We start from the raw sequence: 21,076 nt of genomic DNA on the forward strand, positions 1-21,076 counted from the left end.
GGGTCTGTGCCTTATTGCCCCTCCCACAATCAAACGTCTTCCACGATACATTTGTGAAGGGAATAGAATGGACCAGAGTTTTTTGAACTGGTTAATATCAACTACTACATAGTTTTCTTTCACAAGTAAGATCTGGGCGGAGTAATGTTGGAATCCTTTGAGTTTCTTAAGGTCTCTTGACTATTTCTCAATGGCCTTGTCCCATTACCTGTCCTCACAGCCTTTCGACTTTCAAAGATAGTTGCATTTCTGAAATTGTACAAAGTACTTGGTATCAATATCCTGCTGACATTCCTGAGGGTGGAAAAAATGTAGATATAATTTGTTCAGTTTGGATGTTTAGATGTTTAATATCCCCCCATGTTAATAGTTTTATACTAAAATCAATGGACCAGGACCTGAGAGAGTGATGGTATTAAGTTTTAGTTTGTTCTCATTTTGGTTAACTGAAGATGAAACAGAGTTGGTTGCCACTTACTTCCTATCCTCATGGCCTGTGATAATGTACAGGATGTTGCCTTCTGGGTTCTGATGGACCCACAGTGCCTCCCTCTGGCCGTGATTAAGTATCACACCCACATGCTTTTGTCATACAGGGAATGTCTTGAAAGCACAAACCTTTAACCATAAGAGCTGAGATGACAGTCATAAGAGTGTAGTTGTTTAGTGGGAAATGTTACTGTAAGTGCTATAGATTATACTGCACACAGTAAAAAAACAGAAGGGGTTGTTTTAGGACTGGATATAGTGAACACCTTCTCAGACAGATGTATATGAATAGAAATTCCCAGTTAGATACCCTATTAGTTCAATGGTACTTTCAGTGGCAAGGTAGATAAAAGCTGTTTTTATCCATTAAGTTAAAGGACCTGCATTTAGGTGATGTCAGGGAAATGAAACTTACTGATGTTGTATGTGAAAATATAACTACAGTTATTGAACTACTAACATAACCAAAAGAGGCTCCTCACAGTTGAAGTTAGTGGCCTCAAATAAATAGATTTGATAGAGGGCATACTTTGTCCAAAACTGAAGAAAACAACATTTGTGTAAATATACTCACAAGCTGGGAGACTTTTTCAATCTTTCTTTGAAAATACAGAATGTTGACTCACAAGCTAAAACAAAAATGTACATAAAAAAGAAGGCCATTGCCACTATCTGTTTATCACACAAAAAACCAAAACAGATCTTTGCACTTACTTAAAAAAAAAGAAGAAGAAAATGTTACTGCAGCTTGCAAGAGCATGACATTCAAAAAAGGGTGTTTGCCAAATTCTTTTTAAATGAACCTAACAAAGTCAAAAGTCTAAAAGTGCTCCTACTTATTAAGTGAATGGTATTGCAAATAAAAAATACATAATGGAGTATGCAAGCTTTACAACATGCAGATTCTTTTCTATGATTTTGTTTTAAGCATATTGAATGTTATTCTCAAAATATACTGTAAGTTTAATCAGTTGTGTATCAAAATAAATGTGTAAAGAATATGATAGTGAAATGTGTTTTATCATTCTGTGCTCTTCAGGATTTTGAAATAATACTGAAGTCCATTTCTCCCTGTGTTATGGTTTATGGTTTTAGTTCATAGTTCACATACTATACAGTATATTGTCATAACCTCCAGTTACTGCAGGAGGATAATTACTCAAGAAATCTCTGAAAAACATCATACTGTATACACCGTTATTGATGATCGAAATTACAATTTAAATTTTCAGTTTCTATTTTATATTTTAGTGAAATGTAGTTATGCATGGTATTTCTATTTATCTGCATTTGAATACAATTGCTTACTGTGTACAGACTGGGTGTATTATGTAGACTTTGTATGTAAATATGTATTCATGCATTATCCCTATATTGTAATTAGGTACACTGTATTATGATTGATGATATCACAATAACTTTTGCTGTTGAGGCAGAGAAGGTTGTATGTCACCCGAGATACAAAAATAAGGGAGAATAATTCTCTGTGCTTGATTTACTCGTGAGCTTATTAGCTAAAATGAAAGTATTATTATTTTTCTAATATTTGATCTTCTCACATTCAGAATACAGTAACAAGACACAGTAACAGGACACTCAGAGAACAGTGTGGTTACTTCAGGAAGAATTGAAACCTAAGACTAAAGTGTGGGCGGAGACTTAGGTCACTTCCTGTATAGGGGCTCGGGCCTCTGCTGGAAACGGAGGGAGAAAAAAAGAGTATGAGAGATAGAGAGGGAGAGATGGAGAGAGACGGACAAATACAGTATGTTAAGTTTCAGGATATGATTCATACTACAGGAGAGACTCCACGTAAGTTATTTTCACTACATTCCTCTAAATTACGATAAAGTTTAATTCTGGCAACATTAGTTCTTGTGTTGAGATCTGTTTCACTTAAAGATTGTTTTGAGATTCCTGCTGAAATAGACAGGCTCAGGCTTACAGCCAAACTCATGTTTAGGAGTAGTAGGAAACAGGTGGTCGAGTTTATGGATATAGACTGTTTCATGTTGTGTGTAAAAACATAACAGAGAAACAGACTTCAACCTGTTTGAATGTGCTATTTGAGATTCCCACTCAAATAGCATTGTCTTCCAGCAGGCTAAGGCTTAGGGCCTAGGTTATGATTAGGTGTAGTGCAAATAACTGGTTGAGTTCAGGGATAAACATCAATAGGGAAAAAGACTTCAACCTGTTTGAATGTGGAAGTCTGAAGTCTTAACTGTGGTGTGGCAGGCTACATTCATATCTAAATGACCCCGTAACCTATTGCAACACTAGCCATAACCATGAAAAGTTAGAAAATAAAATACAGTGATATTCAGATCTCTCTGGGTAGATTTGATTTCAACTATCATATAAATTTACTGTATACACAGTTATGAACTTCTAAGCTAAAAAGAAATCTCAAAACTTTTTTCCTGTTTGTCTAACGGTTAAAACATTTCAATTTTCATAACAATAATACTCTATACCTTCTAAGCTTGTACAAGGGACTGTAGTGTATTATCCACCTTAATTTTCTTACTTTAATATCTTAAAGTATTGTATGTTCTTCTTTGTATGTATGTATGCCTTTTCTGGACAGATGCTCTACTTCATGGGTTCCATAATTTGCTTAGAAGTCATCTGACCTAATGGGATATGCATGTTTCAAGATGACTGAATGATCCTATTGTCTTCTCTAATGGGTAAGAGACATGGGATACAAGATATACTGTATATATATATAGATATATAGCTCATGATTAGGAGTAGTAGAAAACGGGTTGGTCGAGTTATAGACTTTTTCATGTCGCGTGTAAAAACATAACAGGGAAACAACCTGTTGAATGTGGAAGTCTACTGTGTCAACTGTATCTAGATGTCAATAACTTTTCCAACATTTTTTTCTGTAAAAATATTTCTGTAGCTACTTTGTCAAGGGAGCTGTGAATCACAGCATGTACAGTTTGTTGTCATGCAGATATAGTTTCAGATGTTACTTTATATTACCCACATACTAATGGAATTGCAGTCAAGCATCGCAGAGAAAGAACAAAGCTATTTCTTATGAAAAATTACATTTGAGAATAACAATATAGTCATATCCAGATCTCTCTATGGTAGACTTGCCTTACATATCATATAAAGTCACAATACACACAATAAGAGCTTAAAAGCTCAAGAATCTTGTGAAAATGTAAATTGTTGTTGTTTTTTTTATCAATAATAATGACATTTATTTTATCTTCCTGTAGATTATCAGATGAGCCAGAAATGAATATTTTTACACAATTTGAAGTGCCCATTCAACCAAGGGAAACGCATCCTATAATTCAGTGTATAATCAGCAAAAACCTCAAGAAACTCAAAAAACTACTGAAGGATGGTGACATTCATAATGCCTTCCCATGTATTGAGTGGAAGGATTTTATCACCCCACTGATTGCTGCTGTTACTAATCACACAGAAGGTATTTTCTCTTACCTTATACAACAGGGTGTGAACCCAAATGCTGTTTCCCAAAAAGTCTTGACACCTTTGCATTATGTGTCAATATCTCGAGCACCTCCTACATTTGTCAGAAAACTGCTTGAAGCAAAAGCTGATCCCAATGGATGCTCACGGCAGCGATTTACACCACTGCAATTTGCCATCATGTTTGGCAGGGAGGATGTTGTGAAAGAGCTCCTATCTGCTGGTGCACAGGTAACATTGTTGCCTGCTGCAGATCCTGAATGTGTTGCTCTCAGTGAAAATACAATCCAGATGATTCATGATTTGGCAGCCAAGGGACATGAACTAAGCTCCAAAATCAAACCTTTTGTGGAGATGCAAATAGCTGTGCGAAGGAATCCAGTGGAAGAAGTGTTCAGAAGCTTTGACAGTTACATGTTGTGTCAGGATCCTCAGAACCATCTGACCATGATTGAACTGCTCTTTAGTGCAAATGGTCGACATAAAGAAAAATACCGCAAAGAATGTATGAGATGGCTGAAGGACAATGTGAACTCTTACATTGAAGGGGCAGTGAGTCGCTTGCCAAACATTCTCCCTGACGTTGTATGTGTGGCAATTGAGACTTTACATGCATTTTTCTGCACAATGAAGGAGATATCCAATGATCAAGCTCTAGCTATGATCCCTCAACTACTGGAACTACTTTGCTCAAAAAAGAGACCTGATGTTTGGAAAGACGTTCAGCAAACACTATATGTGATCACACAGAAAACAAAAGGCATAGATGAATGGGATGACAGTTTTATTGAGAAATTATGCAACACAATTTCTCCTTTTGTGAGGGAACAACATCCCTCTGACGTTAGAGTCTACACATATGGCATATTTGCAACCTTGTTTTCAGTTAAACATGCTGTTGAGACTTTTACATCAGTGGGTGTAACATCAGTGCCTGAAGACATACTGACATTTGCAGATATGCAAAGAGATGAGAAGCTGAAAGAAGTGCTCAGACGACTGAAAAATCATTTCAGCGGAGAATGTGAGGATGATACAGTCTCATCTGAGTCCAACAAAAAGAAGAAGAAGAAGAAGAGGAAGAAGAAGAAGTCGGAAAATCATGAGGACCCAAATGATGAAGTTTGCAGTGTTACATCTCACTTCAATCTCAGTGAATCACAGGCGACACAAAATTGGTCTCCAGTCAGCAAGAGGTGGAGGGAGAAACTAGAGAAGCTTGTGAGCACTGATGCAGGAAAACTCAACAAAATTAAAAGCATTACTTATGTGAATGATGCAGAGTTCCGCATAGCGAAGGGAAGTGATGGGACTGAAGTCTTTTTGGGGCTGAGAGAGGACGGCACTGAAGTTGCAATCAAGAGAATGTCTAAAAGCAACTATCAAGTTCTGAAGAACGAAGAAGGACTTCTACGACTTCCAGAGCTGGATCATCCTTTTATTGTCCGATACATTGACTTTGCAGAGGACGAGAACTTTGGATATCTTTGTCTCCAACTCTGTGAATACACCTTGGAAGAGTATATCGGAAAAGTTGATGACAGTTTGCTGATGAAGGAACTTGTCAGGGAAGTTCTTGAAAGTTTGAATGTGCTTCATAGTCAGAATCCTTCAATTCTTCACCGGGATCTCAAACCACAAAATGTTTTGATTGGTAAGTCAAAGATAGAAACATACTGAAATGCCTGAACTCATGATCTGAAATTCAAAAAAGCAACAATGATTCAATTTTTAATTATGATGCATACAAATGTTTTTTCTACATGATTTGTTCTGCAGATGTTACAGAGAGAGCCAGGCTGGCTGATTTTGGCATAAGCAGACGTTTGCTCAAAGGCCAAACAACTTTACGTACATCCAGTGCAGGAACTAAATGCTGGATGGCCAGGGAGACTTTGGCAGGAGAAGCCGACATACCATACAAGTCCAACACTGATGTACAGGTCAGTTTTCCAGCTACACAAACCTAACTGATGACATGGTGAAGAATATTTACCACACTGTTCATATGTTGTATTTATTGTTAAGGTGGCAGGGATGCTGAGTTATTATATCCTCTCTGGAGGACACCATCCATTCGGTGATAAACCCTATGAGTATGAGTACAACATTCATGAGGGGAGGTACACTTTGGACCATGTCCAAGACGTTGTGGCAAAGGATCTCATCGAGTGGATGATCCAAAAAGAACCAAAGGAAAGACCTAAAGTTCAACAATGTCTGAGTCATCCCTTCTTCTGGACCTGTGACAGGTAAGTAAGTAAGTAAGTTTATTATTTGTATAGCACTTTTCGCAGACAAGTGTCACAAAGTGCTTTACACAGAGAGTCAGAAAGACAGTTGTGTATCCAGATAATGGACACATGAATAAAAACAGTATATAATGCATACACTTTATACAAAAGCACAATCACAAAATAAAAGAGACATTTCAAGAACAACAAGATGCAAGGGTAAATAGACATTAGTCAAATGCTTTTCTGAACAGATGAGTTTTGAGTTGTTTTCTGAAAGTGTCAATGGAGCCAACAGACCGTAAGGGTGCAGGGAGAGAGTTCCAGAGTTTGGGCGCTACTGCTTCAAATGCTCTATCTCCACGAGTCTTCAGGTAGGTGAAGGGAATGGTAAGAAGGTTTTGTGTATTTGACCTGAGGGAGCGAGCAGTTGAGTAGGGGCGCAGAAGTTCAGTTAGGTATAAAGGGGCCTGACCATGAAGGGCTTTGAAGGTGAGAATGATAATCTTATATTGAATTCTGAATGGTACTGGTAGCCAATGGAGAGATTTTAGTACGGGTGTAATATGAGCTCTTCTATGGGTTCTGGTCAAAAGTCTTGCTGCAGCATTTTGAATTATTTGGAGACGGTCTAGGGCAGAAATACTAAGGGAGGAAAACAAAGAATTACAGTAATCAATACGTGAGGATATGAATGCATGGATGATCATTTCTAGTTCTGATTTTGAAACCATGGACCTTAACCTACTGATATTTCTTAGGTGGAAAAAACATGATTTTGTCAGTTGTTTGACGTGGGTGTCAAATGATGTCGATGAGTCAAAAACTACCCCTAAGTTCCGTAGGCTGGATCTTACTGCAGATGAGAGGGGCCCAAGATGTTTCATAATCATCGAGACATCCTTCTCTGGCCCAAAGACTAAAACCTCAGTCTTATCAGCGTTTAGCTGGAGAAAGTTCTCTTCTGTCCAGTTTTTGATTGCGTTATAACAGTCGAGCAGTTTCGTTAACTCAGAAACCTCATTTGGATTGAAAGATACCTGGATTTGAATGTCATCAGCATAAAAGTTATAAACAACATCAAAATGGCTTATGATTTGTCCCAAAGGTAGCAGATACAAAGAGAACAGTAAAGGTCCCAAAACAGACCCTTGGGGGACACCACAAAACAAGGGAGAGGGATCAGACATTGAGTTTCCAACAGACACTGTAAAATACCTGCCATCAAGATAGGATCTGAACCATTCTAATGCTGTACCTGATATGCCCACCCAGTCATGAAGTCTTTCCATCAGGATACTATGATCGACAGTATCAAAAGCGGAACTAAGGTCAAGCAGAATTAACACAGTGCATTTACCAGTATCACAGGACATCAGGATATCATTCGAAACCCGCAAAAGGGCTGTTTCGGTGGAGTACTTTTTCCTAAAACCTGACTGGTATTTATCATGGATATTTAGCCTTTCCAGGACCTCGGTGAGCTGACTTGCGACAACTTTCTCCAGGATTTTGGATAAGAATGGAAGTTTCGATATAGGCCTGTAGTTTTGGGGCAGAGCAGCATCTGAGTTAGGTTTCTTTAGAATTGGCTGAACTGTGGCAAATTTAAGGTATGAAGGAACAATACCTGAGGATAGTGAGGAGTTTACAATGTCTAGGATAGCTGGGATAATGACTGGAAGAACTTTTAAAAACAGTGGTGGTGGTATTATATCCGTTGGACAGAAAGATAGTTTTGTTTTATTAATCAACATGGTCAACTCTTGTTGGCTAACTGGCCGGAATGAGCTGAGAATGGATGGAGATGGAGCAATGCTAGCAGTGACTAGGCGAGTGACTGAGGGAATATTTGATCTAATAGCCTTAACCTTATCAGTAAAAAAGGTGAGGAACTTGTTACAATCATCTCTATTTAATGATGGTAATGCAGGCAGTGATGGAGAAATAATATGATTTATGGTGTCAAAAAGGATTTTCGGGTTTCTTTTTGAGGAGGAGATGAGGTTTGCAAAGTAAGCTGCTCGAGCCTGCTGGACTAGCTCATTGAAAGACTGTCTAAGTTGTTTGAGATAGAGGCGATGCACTTCAAGTCCCGTGGCTTTCCATAGGCGCTCAGACCTGCGACATTTCTGTCTGATGTTGCGGACAACATCAGTCATCCAAGGGGAGACTTGACGAACAGCTCCAGTTCTGGACTTATAAGGTGCCACAATATCCACTACTTTGGAGCAGTGTGCATTAAAGCACTGAATTAAATCCTCAACATGATCAAGATTTAAATTGAAATCATAACAAAAATGTTCTGAAAACTCTTCAGCAGATTTTTGAGTGATCAAACGAGAGTATTGCAGTCTTTTGGGGTATGCAGGGTTATCACATATCGAAAGATTGAAAAAGATACATTTATGATCACTGATTAGGAGGTCCTCACAACGGACGTCGTTAACGGTCAGTCCCAAAGTAAACACTAAGTCCAGTGTATGACCTCCCCTGTGAGTAGCACCCAGAACATGTTGTTTGAAGTTAAAAGATTCTGTAATATAGGTGAATTGTGAAGCAGAAGAGTCAGAAACATCATCAATATGCAGGTTAAAATCACCAAGTAGTAACACTCTATCCAGTTTAAAAATTGAGGTGAGAAAGTCAGTAAAATCTTTTAGGAATTGTCCGGCCGGGCCAGGAGGCCGATATATCAATATACAGTAAAATGCCTTCAGACGACCAACCTTGACGAGTTGCATTTCAAAAGTGGAAAATTGATCCGAGCTCATTTGTTGGCAAGAGTGACAGTTCTTATAAATCACAGCCAGGCCCCCACCATGGCCAGATAAACGTGGGGACCCAAGGTATGAGCAGTCAGTGGGGCATAGTTCGTTTAAATGATAGAACTCTATACTTCGTTGCCAGGTTTCAGTGAGAAATAGGAAGGATAGTTTTTCACTTACAAATAAATCGTTAAGTACAAGAGCCTTATTTGCGATGGAGCGTGCATTTATCAAGCATATATTTACTGGGGACTTTATGATGTCATCAGCTTTAGAGACGGGCGCAAGAGGACGGATCACTCGCACACGTCTGTCAAGGTCACGGTATGGTCGTGATCGGACGCCTGTAATTCTGACTGGAATTGACAAAGAGTGGTCGGCAGACCTCAGAGTGGCACAGCTGTTGTCTTCTCTGGAAGGGGGAGTGTTTGTTTGTTTATTTATTGTGAGGGTGGAAGAGAGCGAGAGAGTAGATGGACAGATGTGCAAGGTGGGTAGTAACCTTCATTTAAGTGACTGGAGGAATGTTGATGGACTGATGATCAATTCTTGTTATTATTTTCTGTTAAATGGTCCAGAGTGAGATGGTTCTATATTTACTCAACTGATGTGATTCAAACAGTCTTTCTCATACAATAATTGTTGATCTAAGTCCGATATTGATGTTTTGACTTAGGTCAATGTGTCCATATCTACTGTATTACTAAGCAGTCACTTAAATGAAGGTTAAAGTCATATTTGCCTGTCTTTAAGCCATGTCTATGTAGCAAAACATGATTTATATAATTGTGTACTAGTGTAGTGATGTCAATTGAAACAATGCTGAGAGTTTGAAGTCATTTTTTCCAAGATGTCTATATTTAGTTGTGGGTTTAGCTAAATTGTCACATCATCATGTCATCAAAATGACAGTGCTAACTAGAAAATTTCCTCTGGGGAAATTTTGAAAGGCCCACGGGGCTACTGCCGGTTTTGCCATTTTTGTCAACACAAACCCACGATCTTAAGGTCAAGACAGAACTGATCAGACAGACACATGATCATCTTTCTATAAGCACTGATATGGAGGAGCTGTAATCACATTAGGTTAACTGTGTGTGTGTGTGTGTGTGTGTGTGTGTGTGTGTGTGTGTGTGTGTGTGTGTGTGTGTGTGTGTGTGTGTGTGTGTGTGTGTCTGTAACTGTAATCACATGAAGCTGGCTCTAGAGTCTGTGTGTGTGACTGACTTGACACATGTTATGAGCTGCATCCTGTGTCAGTCTGATTTAGCTGTGTGTCTGTGTTTATAAACATTTAAAGGAGCATTATCGCAAATACAGCAGTAATAGCATAAAATAAGATGAAATATGCAAAAGATGGGTCGGGGGGAGCCATAACTAAATGTACAAAAAAAATCGCCAACAGTATAGTGTCCGTGGGGCAAATGCAGCATTTGTCTTTGTTATGATCCAAGCCGGCCCGGCGCTTGCTGCGTTAAAATGCACTCGGAACTCGCAAATCCGACCCCCGAACCGGACAAATATGCAACAGTAAGTAATGTAGCAGTGTTAGGGTGCTCACAGTCCCTGAATCGCTGGTAGAACACTTTGTCTCCACGTCCCTGTGTCTTTCTTTAGCTGTCCTCTCAGCGTTATTAAAGGGATAGTTCACCCTAGAATGATATTTCGCTCATTATCTACTCACCCTCATGTTGACTAAGGGCTGGAAGAATTGTCAGAGTCCACCGTCCCTTCTCTGAGTTACAGGGGGTCTCGGCGTAGCAGTGCATTTCAATGCAACGGTTGCAAAGGGACACCGGAGCTCTTCGTAAAAAAACACACACAAAAAAACATCCAAATACCTCCATGATGCTCGTATGTAATGTCCGTCTTGTGCTGAAGCCCCAAATTGCGTAATTGTCCCGAAAAAAATTAAATAAGTCTATATTTTAAGCTTGTTTGTAGCGGAAGCTTCTCGAAGCTCCTCTTCCTGGTCCGTCCAAATCTCGCGTGATTTGCGCCGGCGTCAGTGCGGTTACTGCGAATCACTTCTCTCAGAAAATCTTTGTATTGGAGTCAATAAGGAGCAGAGACAGACGTGGCTGCACTCAGAGGATTATTCTGTAAATTCTGTAAGTCTCTCTGATATTTTGAGCACATAATGAGAGAGATAACAACTTTTGTCTTACAAATTCTGAAAAAATTATGTGTGTAGAGTGTAAATTGTGGCCGGGCCGAGTGTGGAAAGAGAACAAATCTGGAGTTTTTCTGGACTCTCTCCCACTCTAACCGATGATGTCACCCACTCTGACACGAACATTCCGTGCAATACACACCCATTATAATCTCATAATTTCTCCAAAAATGATCATGGTCATTGAACAGGGATTAATCAAAAACTATATGACCTATCAAAACGTGGAGTAATACACCAATACACAAGACTTGTGTCTACTGTTTAAAGTTTAAATGGAGTCTCTAGGTGAAAGTATGCCTGAGCAGTAGACGTTTGTTAAACTCCAATGATTGGTCTTTTTCGCTCTTTTTTTTTCGCCCGTCCCATTGACTTCAATGCAAAATTTTGCGCAGTTTTTCGCGGCTCACGTCGCGAAAAATTTGTAAATTGTTGAGAAAAGTAATAGCACACCGATCCCGATCAAGCCGCACGTTTTGATATATAATTTGTCCTGCAAAGAATCGAAAATAGTCCGGAAGAGGACGAAGAATAATAATAAGTAAGAAAAAATCCACACAATAACAGGGCACTGGTCCCTACAGCTATGAAATAGCTGCAGGGACCAGTGCCCTGTTATTGTGTGGATGCGATGGCCCGTGGCCCTAATAAACACACTGATGTGAAGCAGGTTTACCACACTAGTTTAGTGTGTTAACATAGCCTATATTTACTACTCTTTTGAGGAGAGAGGAACTTTTAGAATAAACAAAACTGCTATGTATTTCTTTGGATTAGTTAGTATTTGGAATTCATGTTGTGTAACATAAAAAAAAAATTCTTCAGGAAGGAGGATTACCTGTGCAACGTTGGTAACAGACCAGAGGTGACAAACTGTCGACAAGCTGACAATGAACTGATGTGTTCACTGGAAACATGTGCTGAGGGAAGATCTTTCAAACTGTGGAGGAATAAGGTAACAACAACATAACTACTGTAAGTTGTATCTTTTGTTCCTAAATACAACAGGTGTGATTATTTGTGGTGTTGCAGGTTCCACCAGAGGTGCTGCAGGAGATGGACAGCAAGAAAAAAGCCTACCCTGAAAACACATTGGGATTACTGCGCTTCATACGGAACCTCCACCAGCATTAGTGAGTGAAACTGAGTTACAAGTCATTCAGGGCCTCAAAACATTATCAAAGATGAGTCAGTAATTACAAACTAGACAAAATAATGTACATAGTTCATTTTTTCCCACATATGATTACATGAATTACTGTATATTAATTATAAAATTGTCTCATTCCTTTGCAGTGCCAGGTTTGTGAATCAAGTTGACGTGATGACAACATTTCCTGATCTCTTTGGATGTGTTTACAAGTTTGCCAAAGACCGAGGATGGAATTCAGAGGCTCCCCTAAAGAAAATGTTTCACAGAGGAGACATCACCACCAGCTATGTAATGTTGTCCACAACCTTGGAGGAGAAACTTGTTTTCCCAGTTCAAGAGTCTGATCCCACTGACATGAAGTGATATTGGATTCAAAAAGGATTAGGACTCCAAAAATGACTTTTCACTTTGACTTGACCTTTGCGGCAAGAACCGCTCAGATTTTGTTTAAAGCTTGTCTGTATTATGAATGGGTACCAAAGGATGTGAAATGTTTCTGTTTATATCATATGATTTCATATTTTTTCAGCGCTGGGTTTTCTTTCATTTTCATCGAGGTCTCTCTCCATATATGACTGAAAAAGGTGTGGTAGCCCCTGGTTAATTTTCATAGGCCAAAGTGCAATGTAGTGACATTAAAATACATAATCTGCTTTTCCTTCACATGAAATATGGACACAGATTTGAAGGATGTTTTAATAAAAGAAGCAATTTCCTAAATGCCCTCTCCAATGAATTTAGACAGTGTGTTTCCTACATAAAAGGTTGGATGTAAAAAGAATAAAATAAAAGGTTGGATGTACAGTATATGTAAATGTCATCAAGCACTGTCATGTTATCTGAATGATACTTACATTTTTTTCTCTAGTGTATAATTTACACTGTCATTTTCAATAAAGTTATATTTTTATTTAGATTTTCTCTTCATTTTTGAATATGGGATATAGAATTTAACTACAATGATTAGCATGCGTCAAAGTTCATGTCTTTTTCATACAAGTGACCTTGATTGTAAAGAATGTAGCTTGCATTAATGACCTATGGTAACATCTTTCAGAGGCTGAGATAGGCTAATACTGGTTGGCCTTGCATTATTGTAGGCTTTATGACATTACAAGGTCATCCAATATTCTTTATTTATTCATTCATCTTACTTCTACAGAGGCAGTTAGGTGTATACCCTGTATTGTGATTGATAATGTCCCAACAACCTTTGCTTTTGAGGAAGAGAGGATTGTATACCACAAAACTAATGGAGAAAAGTTCTCTGTGCTTGATTTGCTCATGAGCTGATGTCAAAAAACTGAATGACCTAAAATGATCATATTAATATTCTTCTAATATTTGATCTTCTCACATTCAGAATGCAGCAACAGGGCACAGAGAACAGTGTGTGCAGTTACTTCAGGAAGAGTTGAAACATTAAACAAAAGTGTGGGCGGAGACTTAGGTCACTTCCTGTACGGGGCTGGAGCCTGTGCTATAAACGGAGGGAGCAAAAAAACAGTATGAGAGATAGAGAGGGATGGATCGAGAGAGACGGACAAATACAGAGCACAGTAGCCTATACTTAGTTTGAAGATGTAATTTAAACTACAGGGGACACTACAGTAAGTTATTTGCCCTACATTCTTCTAACAGTTTCTATAAAGTTAAATTCTGGCAACAGTTGTTCTTGTGTTGAGATCTGTTTCACTTTCAGATGGGTTTGAGATTCCCATACAAAAAACATTGGCTTCCAACAAACTAAGGATGAGGGCCTATGATTAGGAGTAGTAGAAAGTGGCTGGTCGGTGGGTGGTTTACCGATTGCTTCAAGTTGCATGTAAAAACACAAAAGGGAAACAGTCTTAAAACTGTTTGAATGTGAAAGTCCAAAGTCTTACCTATAAGGGCAAGGTGTGGCACTCATTTAGATTTATATCTATATGTCAACATAGCCTATCTTTTGCAACGTTTTATCAGTAAAACATTTCTGTACTTTGTCAAGGAAGCTGTGAATCACAGCATAGTCTGTTATCATGCAGATAGTCTCTGATGTTGGTACTTTGAATTATCCACCTAAATACAATAGTTGTAATGGAATTGTAGTGAAGCACTGCAAAGCAAAAACAAAGCTAACCTTAACCATGAAAAAATACACTTGAGAATAGAAATCCAGCCATATTAATTCATATTGAACTATCAAATAAAAGTAACTATATCCACAATAATTCACTTTTAAGCTAAAAAAAAGAAAGTAACTTTTTGTCCTGCTTGTATAAAAGTTAAAATGTCATCACATAATAATAATATTGTTTTATCCCCCACAGATTATTAGATGAGCCAGAAATGAATATTTTCAGACCATTTGTGACCTTTCAACCAAGTGAAACACATCCTATAATTCAGTGTATAATCAGCAAAAACCTCAAGAAGCTCAAAAAACTACTGAAGGATGGTGACATTCATAATGCCTTCCCATGTATTGAGTGCACCCCACTGATTGCTGCTGTTGTATAAGGTAAGAGAAAATATCTTCCTTTTGATTTACAACAGGGTGTGGACCCAAACGCTGCTTCCCAAAATGCCTTGGCACCTTTGCATTATGTGTCAATATCTCGAGCACCTCCTACATTTGTCAGGAAACTTCTTGAAGCAAAAGCTCATCCCAATGGATGCTCACGGCAGCCATTCACACCACTGCAACTCGCTGCTATCAATGGCAGGGAGGATGTTGTGAAAGAGCTCCTATCTGCTGGTGCACAGGTAACATTGTTGCCTGCTGCAGATCCCAATCAAAGTATGCAAAATGAAAAGATAGTGAAGATGATTCACAACTTGGCCTCGAAGGGACATGAACTAAGCTCCAAAATCAAACCTTTTGTGGACATGCACTTGGCTGTGCAACGGGACCCCGCTGAAAAAGTGTTCAGAATTTTTGACAGTTACATGTTGTGTGAGGATCCTCAGAGCCATCTGACCATGATTGAAATACTGTTTACTGTAAGTGGCAAGGATAAAGAAGAATATCGCAAGAAAAGTATGAAATGGCTAAAGGACACTGAAAATGTGAACTCCTACATTGAAGGAGCAGTGAATCGCTTTACAAACATTCCAAAGCATAATGTAGGCCTACTTATAGTAATTGAGACTTTACATGCAGTTTTCTGTACAATGAAGGAGATATCCAATGATCAAGCTCTAGCTATGATCCCTCAACTACTGGGACTACTTTGTTTAAAAGAGAGACCTGATATTTGGAAAGATGTTCAGCAAACACTTTATGTGATCACACAGAAAACAAAAGGCATAAATGAATGGGATGACAGTTTTATTGAGAAATTATGCAACACAATTTCTCCTTTTGTGAAGGAACAACATCCCTCTGACGTTAGAGTCTACACATATGGCATATTTGCAACCTTGCTTTCAGTTAAACATTCTGTTGAGACTTTTACATCAGTGGGTATAACATCAGTGCCTGAAGACATACTGACATTTGCAGATATGCAAAGAGATGAGAAGCTGAAAGAAGTGCTCAGACGACTGAAAAATCATTTCAGCGGACAATGTGAGGATGATACAGTCTCACCTGAGTCCAGGAAAAAGAAGAAGAAGAAAAAAAAGAGGAAGAAGAAGAAGTTAGAAAATCATGAGGACCCAAATGATGAAGTTTGCAGTGTTTCATCTGATCCAGAAGCAGGTCCTGTGCAGGAAACAACTACAAATGTAAAGCCATCTCACTCAAATCTCAGTAAGTCACAGGCGACACAAAAATGGTCTCCAGTCAGCAAGAGGTGGAAGGAGAAACTAGAGAAGCTTGTGAGCACTGATGCAGGAAAACTCAATAAAATTAAGAGCATTACTTATGTGAATGATGCAGAGTTCCGCATAGCGAAGGGAAGTGATGGGACTGAAGTCTTCTTTGGGCTGAAAATTTTATTTAGTATGATAATGATATTGTTTTATCTTCCACAGATAATCAGATGAGCCAGAAATGAATATCTTCACACAATTTGAAGTGACCATTCGACCAAGGGAAACACATCCTATAATTCATTGCATAATCAGCAAGAACCTTAAGAAACTCAAAACACTACTGAAGAATGGTGACATTCACAATGCCTTCCCATGCACTGAGTGGAAGGATTTTATCACCCCACTGATTGCTGCTGTTGTAAGTCACACAGAAGGTATTTTCTCTTACCTTATACATCATGCTGTAAACCCAAATGCTGCTTCCCAAAATGGCTGGAACCCTTTGCATTATGTATCAATATCTCAAGCACCTCTTATATTTGTCAAGAAACTGCTTGAAGCAAAAGCTGATCCCAATGGAGGCCCTGGGCCATTCACACCACTGCAAGTTGCTACTATTAGTGACAGGGAGGATGTTGTGAAAGAGCTCCTATCTGCTGGTGCACAGGTAACATTGTTACCTAGTAGTCACAAACATATCCCTCACAATGAAAAGATAGTAAAGATGATTCACATCTTGGCATCTAAGGGACATGAACTATGCTCCAAAATCAAACCTTTTGTGGATGTACAATTGGCTGTACAAAGGAACCCAGCGGAAGAAGTCTTCAGAACCTTTGACAGTCACATGTTATGTGAAGATCCTCAGAGCCATCTGACCATGATTGAAATGCTCTTTACTGTAACTGGACAGAATAAGGAAAAGTACTGCAAGGAAAGTATGAAATGGCTGAAGGACACTGCAAATGTGAACTCCTACATTGGAGGGGCAGTGAGTCGCTTCCCAAACATTCCAAAGCGTAGAGTACATCAGGCAATTGAGACTTTACATGCAGTTTTCTGCACAATGAAGGAGATATCCAATGATCAAGCTCTAGCTATGATCCCCCAACTACTGGAACTACTTTGCTCAAATGAGAGACCTGATATTTGGAAAGATGTTCAGCAAACACTTTATGTGATCACACAGAAATCAAAAGGCATAAATGAATGGGATAACAGTTTTATTGAGAAATTATGCAACACAATTTCTCCTTTTGTGAAGGAACAACATCCCTCTGACGTTAGAGTCTACACATACGGCATATTTGCAACCTTGCTTTCAGTAAAACATGTTGTTGAGTCTTTTACATCAGTGGGAATAACATCAGTGCCTGAAGACATACTGACATTTGCAGATATGCAAAGAGATGAGAAGCTGAAAGAAGTGCTCAGACGACTGAAACATCATTTCAGCGGAGAATGTGAGGATGATACAGTCTCACCTGAGTCCAGGAAAAAGAAGAAGAAGAAGAAAAAGAGGAAGAAGAAGAAGTCTGAAAATCATGAGGACCCAAATGATGAAGTTTGCAGTGTTACATCTGATGCAGAAGCAGCTCCAGTGCAGGAAACAACCACAAATGTAAAGCCATCTCATTTCAATCTCAGTAAATCACAGGCAGCGGAAAATTGGTCTCCAGTCAGCAAGAGGTGGAAGGAGAAATTAGAGAAGCTTGTGAGCACTGATGCAGGAAAACTCACCAAAATTAAAAGCATTACTTATGTGAATGATGCAGAGTTCCGCATAGCGAAGGGAAGTGATGGGACTGAAGTCTTCTTGGGGCTGAGAGAGGACGGCACTGAAGTTGCAATCAAGAGAATGTCTAAAAGCAACTATCAAGTGCTGAAGAACGAAGAAGGACTTCTACGACTTCCAGAGCTTGATCATCCTTTTATTGTCCGATACATTGACTTTGCAGAGGACGAGAACTTTGGATATCTTTGTCTCCAACTCTGTGAATACACCTTGGAAGAATATATCCCAAAAACTGATGACAGTCTGAAAAAGGAACTTGTCAGGCAGGTTCTTGAAAGTTTGAATGTGCTTCATAGTCAGAATCCTTCAATTCTTCACCGGGATCTCAAACCACAAAATGTTTTGATTGGTAAGTCTAAGTTAGGAACATATTGAAATGATGGAACTCATGATCTGAATTTTAAAAAACCCAACAATGATTCAATGTGTAATTTTGATGCACAAAATCGTTGTTGTTTTTCTACATGATTTGTCCTGCAGATGTTAAAGAGAGAGCCAGGCTGGCGGATTTTGGCATAAGCAGACGTTTGCTCAAAGGCCAAACAACTTTACGTACATCCAGCGCAGGAACTAAATGCTGGATGGCCAGGGAGACTTTGGCAGGAGAAGCCGACATACCATACAAGTCCAACACTGATGTACAGGTCAGTTTTCCAGCTGCACAAACCTAACTGATGACATGGTGAAGAATATTTACCTGACTGTTTATATGTTGTATTTATTGTTAAGGTGGCAGGGATGCTGAGTTATTATATCCTCTCTGGAGGACACCATCCATTCGGTGATAAACCCTATGAGTATGAGTACAACATTCATGAGGGGAGGTACACTTTGGACCATGTCCAAGACGTTGTGGCAAAGGATCTCATCGAGTGGATGATCCAAAAAGAACCAAAGGAAAGACCTAAAGTTCAACAATGTCTGAGTCATCCCTTCTTCTGGACCTGTGACAGGTGAGGGAGGAATGTTGATGGACTGATGATCAATTCTTGAATTCTTTGAAACTGCTTTGTGAAGTATTTCTTTGGATTAGGTAGTATTTGGAAATGGACTTGCACTTATATAGCGATTTTCTACCACTTGGACCACTCAAAGCGCTTTACCCTGTCAGGTCACATTCACCCTTTCACACACACATTCATACAGCTCTGCGCAGACAGGCTTGGAGGCAAATTATTTACACACATTCATACATCCGATGATACATCGGATACATCAGTGTCTTGTCCAAGGACACTTCGACTAGAGGAGCCAGCGGGAAATGAACCACCGACCTCCCGGTCAGTGGACGACCTGCTCTACCTCCTGAGCCACGGCGTATATAAATATCTTTTTTTTTCTTCAGGAGGGAGGATTACCTGTGCATCATTGGTAACAGACCAGAGGTGACAAACTGTCGACAAGCTGACAATGAACTGATGTGTTCACTGGAAACATGCGCTGAGGGAAGATCTTTCAAACCGTGGAGGAATAAGGTAAAACAACATAACTACTGTAAGTTATATCTTGTATTCCTAAATACAACAGGTGTGATTATTTGTGGTGTTGCAGGTTCCACCAGAGGTGCTGCAGGAGATGGACAGCAAGAAAAAAGCCTACCCTGAAAACACATTGGGATTACTGCGCTTCATACGAAACCTCCACCAGCATTAGTGAGTGAAACTGAGTTACAAGTCATTCAGGGCCTCAAAACATTATCAAAGATGAGTCAGTAATTACAGACCAGACATGAATGATGTACATACTTCATATTTTTCTACATATTATAACATTAATTATATCAATTATAAAATTGTCTCATTCCTTTGCAGTGCCAGGTTTGTAGATCAAGTTGACGTGATGACAACATTTCCTGATCTCTTTGGGTGTGTTTACAAGTTTGCCAAAAACCGAGGATGGAATTCAGAGGCTCCCCTGAAGAAAATGTTTCATAGAGGAGACATCACCACCAGCTGTGTAATGCTGTCCACAGCCTTGGAGGAGCAACTTGTTTTCCCAGTTCAAGAGTCTGATCCCAGTGACATGAAGTGATATTGGATTCATTAAGGACTCCAAAAATGTCTTTTGACGTTGACTTGACTTTTGTGGCAAGAATTGTCTCAGATTTTGTTAAAATCTTGCCTATATCATGAATATACGGAAGCCGAGAACGGCCACGTCCATAATATTTTTTTTATTATCGTTTTCTCGTGATAACGACTTATTATTTCGTTATCTCGAGATAACAAAGTCCGTTTTCTCGTGATAACGAATTAATTTATTTCGTTATCTCGAGATAACAAAGACCGTTTTCTCGTGATAACGAAATAATCATAGAATGTGTCGTTGACATGGTTGCCTAGCAACATGTTTCCCCGGTGCAATCGCTTCTGCTTACGGGGTTAATTAAGCAATATCACACGAGAGGGAGTGCTGTTGTACTGTATATCAGCACGGCTGTGATTCGGTCGTAGGCACGAGGCCGCAGGCCGAGTGCCGCAGATAATCACACCGTGCTGACAGTACAACAGCACGACCTCGAGTGTGATATTGCTTTTATACAACAGTGCTACGAGCGCATTTTAGGACAGTAATAAACTACAAGAGATTATGATTTGTTTGGTTATTTAATCATTTATTTGGCTCCGCCAACAGAAATAGTTCCGCAACTGGAAGGGAGACAAGGCTGTTGCCAGGCAACACATAAACATTTCATACTAGCTTGCTACTAGCTACTAGAGTGCCTAGAGAGAGAGGCTTCTCCACCGAGCTGCTTCCAGTGCTGGTTCTGGTTCTGAGCCCGTGTCTGATTAGCACCGGAGCAACAGGACCAGCGTGAAGACACAGAGACGTTATCGACACCGTATTACATTTGTTTATCTGCTGTGTAATCAATATAAACACAGTTGAAGCTAAGTAGCTGAGCTACGTGGCTAACAACAGCTAACGCTAATATCAAAACACATCACCGTCAAAACGTAGTTGCCCCCGCGGCGATTTTTTTTCCCAGCCGGGTTTAGTAGAGATGTATCGCCAATTAGACGGACCAGGTCAGGTCCAGGTTTTAATGTTCAGGTCCGTTTATTTTACTGTAGCAGCAGCAGCAGCAGCAGCAGCAGCAGCAGCAGCAGCAGCAGAGAGATGGGGCAGCTCCTGTATGGGGAGCCTGGCTCTGACTTAGCTTCTGTCCAGCTGAACAGCGGAGTGATACTGTCTGTAAAAAGTCCCAGTGCTGTTATACTGTATATCAGCACTATGGAACGTCTCGTTGTCCAATCAAAT

The 21,076-nt window shown here is 39.5% G+C and overlaps 1 protein-coding gene across 1 annotated transcript; it reads left to right on the forward strand.

Annotated features, from left to right (window-relative positions):
- Positions 1-4,911: 4,911 nt before the first annotated feature.
- Positions 4,912-19,846, forward strand: LOC311001979 (uncharacterized protein; the record flags this gene model as incomplete). The annotated part of the gene is made up of 6 exons (XM_083993159.1): positions 4,912-5,605; positions 5,731-5,894; positions 5,980-6,203; positions 11,952-12,081; positions 12,159-12,259; positions 19,627-19,846. 6 exons carry the CDS (start codon positions 4,912-4,914, stop codon positions 19,844-19,846), a joined length of 1,533 nt encoding a protein of 510 aa, XP_083849285.1.
- Between the last annotated feature and the right edge of the window lie 1,230 nt (positions 19,847-21,076).

This window comes from Trachurus trachurus, assembly GCF_905171665.1.
Source record: "Trachurus trachurus genome assembly, chromosome: 18".
NCBI classification, from domain to species: Eukaryota; Metazoa; Chordata; class Actinopteri; order Carangiformes; family Carangidae; genus Trachurus; species Trachurus trachurus.